At 35.8% G+C, this 274-nt stretch overlaps 1 protein-coding gene across 1 annotated transcript in view; it reads right to left on the reverse strand.

The window, feature by feature from the left end:
* Window positions 1-243: 243 nt before the first annotated feature.
* Window positions 244-274, reverse strand: part of LOC119585977 (zwei Ig domain protein zig-8-like) — a 37271-nt gene continuing 37240 nt past the window's right edge. Inside the window, exon 5 of the mRNA XM_037934690.1 lies at window positions 244-260. Within this exon, the coding sequence (XP_037790618.1) occupies window positions 244-260 (17 nt within the window). The remainder of the gene's footprint in view (window positions 261-274) is intronic.

Consider the following 274-nt stretch of genomic DNA (forward strand, 5'->3'; position numbering starts at 1 on the left):
GGAACGCACTCGGCCCAGTAGCAGAGACACTGTGTGACCGCGATTCTGAAAATAGCCACATTAAAAAACACTTGAGTTAATGAGAACAAAATTTCGCAATATCTTGACAAACGCAAGCAGACTTTTGTTGTTGCATTAGGAAAAACAAAACGTTTCCTTGCGTACGTTGCTCATTATGAAAAAACAAACTATTTTTTCTTTGGGTAAATTGTAATGTTCCGCATAGAAAACCAGACTTTATCTTTAATCTTTGATAAGATCTAATTTCACAAGA

Source organism: Penaeus monodon, chromosome 20, assembly GCF_015228065.2.
Source record: "Penaeus monodon isolate SGIC_2016 chromosome 20, NSTDA_Pmon_1, whole genome shotgun sequence".
Classification (NCBI taxonomy): domain Eukaryota; kingdom Metazoa; phylum Arthropoda; class Malacostraca; order Decapoda; family Penaeidae; genus Penaeus; species Penaeus monodon.